The 2858-nt window shown below is 33.9% G+C and overlaps 1 protein-coding gene across 1 annotated transcript; it reads right to left on the bottom strand.

The window, feature by feature from the left end:
• Positions 1–897: 897 nt before the first annotated feature.
• Positions 898–2325, bottom strand: LOC113742889 (uncharacterized). Its single transcript, XM_027270902.2, has 3 exons — positions 1939–2325; positions 1763–1824; positions 898–1385 (listed from the first exon to the last, which is right to left on the bottom strand). Exons 1-3 carry the CDS (start codon positions 2024–2026, stop codon positions 1263–1265), a joined length of 273 nt encoding a protein of 90 aa, XP_027126703.2. The 5' UTR covers positions 2027–2325; the 3' UTR covers positions 898–1262.
• Between the last annotated feature and the right edge of the window lie 533 nt (positions 2326–2858).

Genomic DNA, 2858 nt, shown 5'->3' with positions numbered 1-2858 from the left:
ATTTTATGCATATAATTGCAGGATTTTTAAAAATGATTAATGGCTTGACATGGTATCTTGCTTTACAACATCCAAGGGCATATTGTGTGGTCTCACGAGTCCTTAACTGATAAATTCTATTCCTTCCATTTTCTTGGACCATACAAGAATGCATCTAACAAATGAAAGCCATAGAAATAAGTGGATGTCTACTTCTTCAAACTCCACTGTCTCCACTGAAGATAAACTAATCTCCAGTTTGATCTAGATATTTACTTCTACCAGACCTTTTACTTAAAGCAGTGGTTTACCTAACATTATATGCATACCTTAAACAACCATATAGATTAGCAACTTTTTGGCTGTCTAACACCAACTCCTCAATTAAAAATTTCACCAAAAAGGCTGCTAGTGATGCTTGTACTTCCTGGATGGTGAAAAAAGGGTTAATGCATATGGAAGATGAACAAGTGTACATCTATTAATCAAGTGTTTGGCGGCCCATACCATTAGCAAAATCAAAATTAAAGATCCAAAACTATTAAAGTGGAGCATACCATTTCTATTTCCACTTTTTTTTAAATAGTTTTATTTGGCCAGTTGTTCTTGGGGTGCTTTTAAAAATTATATTGCAGCACTTTTTTTTAAATATAAATATTCTTATGAGATAAAAAGGCAATTGTAAAAAGTGTTTGAAAATTCTAGAATAAGAATACTTTAATAATGAGAAACTCCAGAATGCAAACGAAATTATGTTACATTAGATGAACAAAATGCAACTTCAACTCTGTTTCAAGGCCTATGCAGTGGGGATGGATTAATCAAACACTGACTCCTCCATTCTGCCTGGCCGAAAAGAAATATAAAAGCCCAAAAGTATGGTATGTACACTATGAAACATGAGAAAGAGTCGAGAAGTAAAGTTGTCAAGTATTAATATCATTAGACTAAACATAAGACATATATCTATTCTCCTGCTTTTTATTCCCACCTGGATACACTCAAAATTCACACTTCTAAATTCTAACATCACCCCTCATTTCCTAGTTTTGAGTAAAAAGAACATATCCTAATCTACCTACGATTATGTGCTGTTACCATAGCTGGGGAGAAAATCATACTACAGGTCACAACTTTGCTAAACACTAATGATAACGATAATATATATCTAGCAATCAGAGCTGTTCACTCTGCTTTCACTGGTTCTGGTTGCCTAGAAAGGGATTGCCCGCGGACTCTTCAATGATGCCAACTTTTTCTAATAGAAATCTTGGAGCATCTCCCTAATTTTGTGGCCTCGGTGTATGGCGATTATTGGCCCCAGATCCAGGATAATCATTCAGCTCAAGATCCATTCTACTCCTGCCGATCGTCTCCAAATTCAAGCTGTTCTTTTCTACAATTTCCTGAGTAATTCAAGAGAAAAACTGTGTCAATCCCAGAGTACTATCTAGAACATCCAAAAAAAAAACAAAAAAACAAAAAACAAAAGAATGAATGCAAATAAACTTCCCAAATCTTTTTCTCTAGGCTTCATAAATGCCGAGTATATAATATCAAAAAAAAAAAAAAAGCAGAAAAAGAAAAGAACCCAAGTATGCAACACAAGTAAACTTCACTGTATTTAGTTCAGGTATTTTATTTAGGTTTTGGCTCGTATGGTATGGGAAAAAGGTGGACTCTAAGACAGGGAGTCCAATAAGATAGTAGATGCTTTTGCACATACGATCATACTTTTCTTACAAATTATCAACAGATTGAAAAAGCATGAAAATAAAGTTACCATGTTGTTATATTCTGAGACTTGATCAAAACCTTGAAATTTATGCTGCAAACTCGTTAATCCTGAAATCAACAATTTTGTGTAGCTGAGTTTTAGCTGTATAATGAGGAGAAAGAACAAAACTGAATGAATTTAAAGCCAGAAACAAGTTAAGAAAAACAAGTACGATTACTTACTAGTAACAGGTACAGCATTCATGAAGCAGATGAGCTGAGAAACACAAAGAAGAAGCACTAGTAAGCGAAGAAGAAAACTGCCTGCCATTTCCAGACGAAACTCTTTCCTTTATCCCAATTTTTCTGTATGTTTTCTTGGTTGGGGTAATAATAAAGCTTAGTGGTGCTTCATTTTATACATTCTGATTGTGGACAAATGAGCAATATATACGATGATGGTCTATGTGTTTTGTATGGTGATGTTTGGTTGAGGCAGTCAAATCACCACAAGTCAAAAGGTGTAATAGCAACAAACACAAAAATCTTGTGGAGGGCTTATATTTGCACAACGCGGTTTTGATGATCTTCACATATCTTTTCCTTTTCCTTTTCCTTTTTGCATGTGAAGATTTGAACAACTGTTGTGTGAGGGAAATTGGGCTTTTTGACTTTAAGTGGAGGGCATGATGACAATTATATTAAGTCAAAATGGGTAACAAAAATGGCTTGATGTGCTGCTGAGCACACTGTGCAAGTGGGGGGTGACAAAAGAATGATGAAATTCTCATCCACAGAATTTTCACAAGGCCTAGTGGAACTTATCGTTCACGAGGGTTCATGAATATATTCAATACAGAAATTATACGGCAATGTAGTGTTCAAATTGTGACGCAATTGAATGTTGTAAGAGCAAATGACACAAATTTTCACTATACTATATATAGTTCTGTTTTAGCTCTTAAATTTTTTATTTAGCTAAAATGATCATTCACTTAATTAAAACATACTTCTCGTGATAAAAGAATGTATATTTTTATTAGTTGAGTGATTAAAAGTATAAGTTTTTATTAGTTAAGTGACCAAAAAAATGCACTATTTGACTAGTTGAATGGCAATTATGGTTAAATAAAAAGTTTAGTGATCAAATCACCAAATTCTGC

The sequence above is a fragment of the Coffea arabica genome, chromosome 4c, assembly GCF_036785885.1.
Source record: "Coffea arabica cultivar ET-39 chromosome 4c, Coffea Arabica ET-39 HiFi, whole genome shotgun sequence".
In the NCBI taxonomy this organism is placed as follows: domain Eukaryota; kingdom Viridiplantae; phylum Streptophyta; class Magnoliopsida; order Gentianales; family Rubiaceae; genus Coffea; species Coffea arabica.
Note: the sequence above shows the minus strand (reverse complement) of the source record. Positions and strands in the feature narration are given on the sequence as shown.

Bases quoted from the DNA above. Each gene is read 5' to 3' on its own strand.
- LOC113742889 (XM_027270902.2), bottom strand. From the start codon at position 2,026: ATGGCAGGCAGTTTTCTTCTTCGCTTACTAGTGCTTCTTCTTTGTGTT. The intron at 1,825-1,938 runs GTAAGTAATCGT...TGTTGATTTCAG, and splicing joins GAATGCTGTACCTGTTACTA to GATTAACGAGTTTGCAGCAT. The intron at 1,386-1,762 runs GTAACTTTATTT...TGAATTACTCAG, and splicing joins TCTCAGAATATAACAACATG to GAAATTGTAGAAAAGAACAG.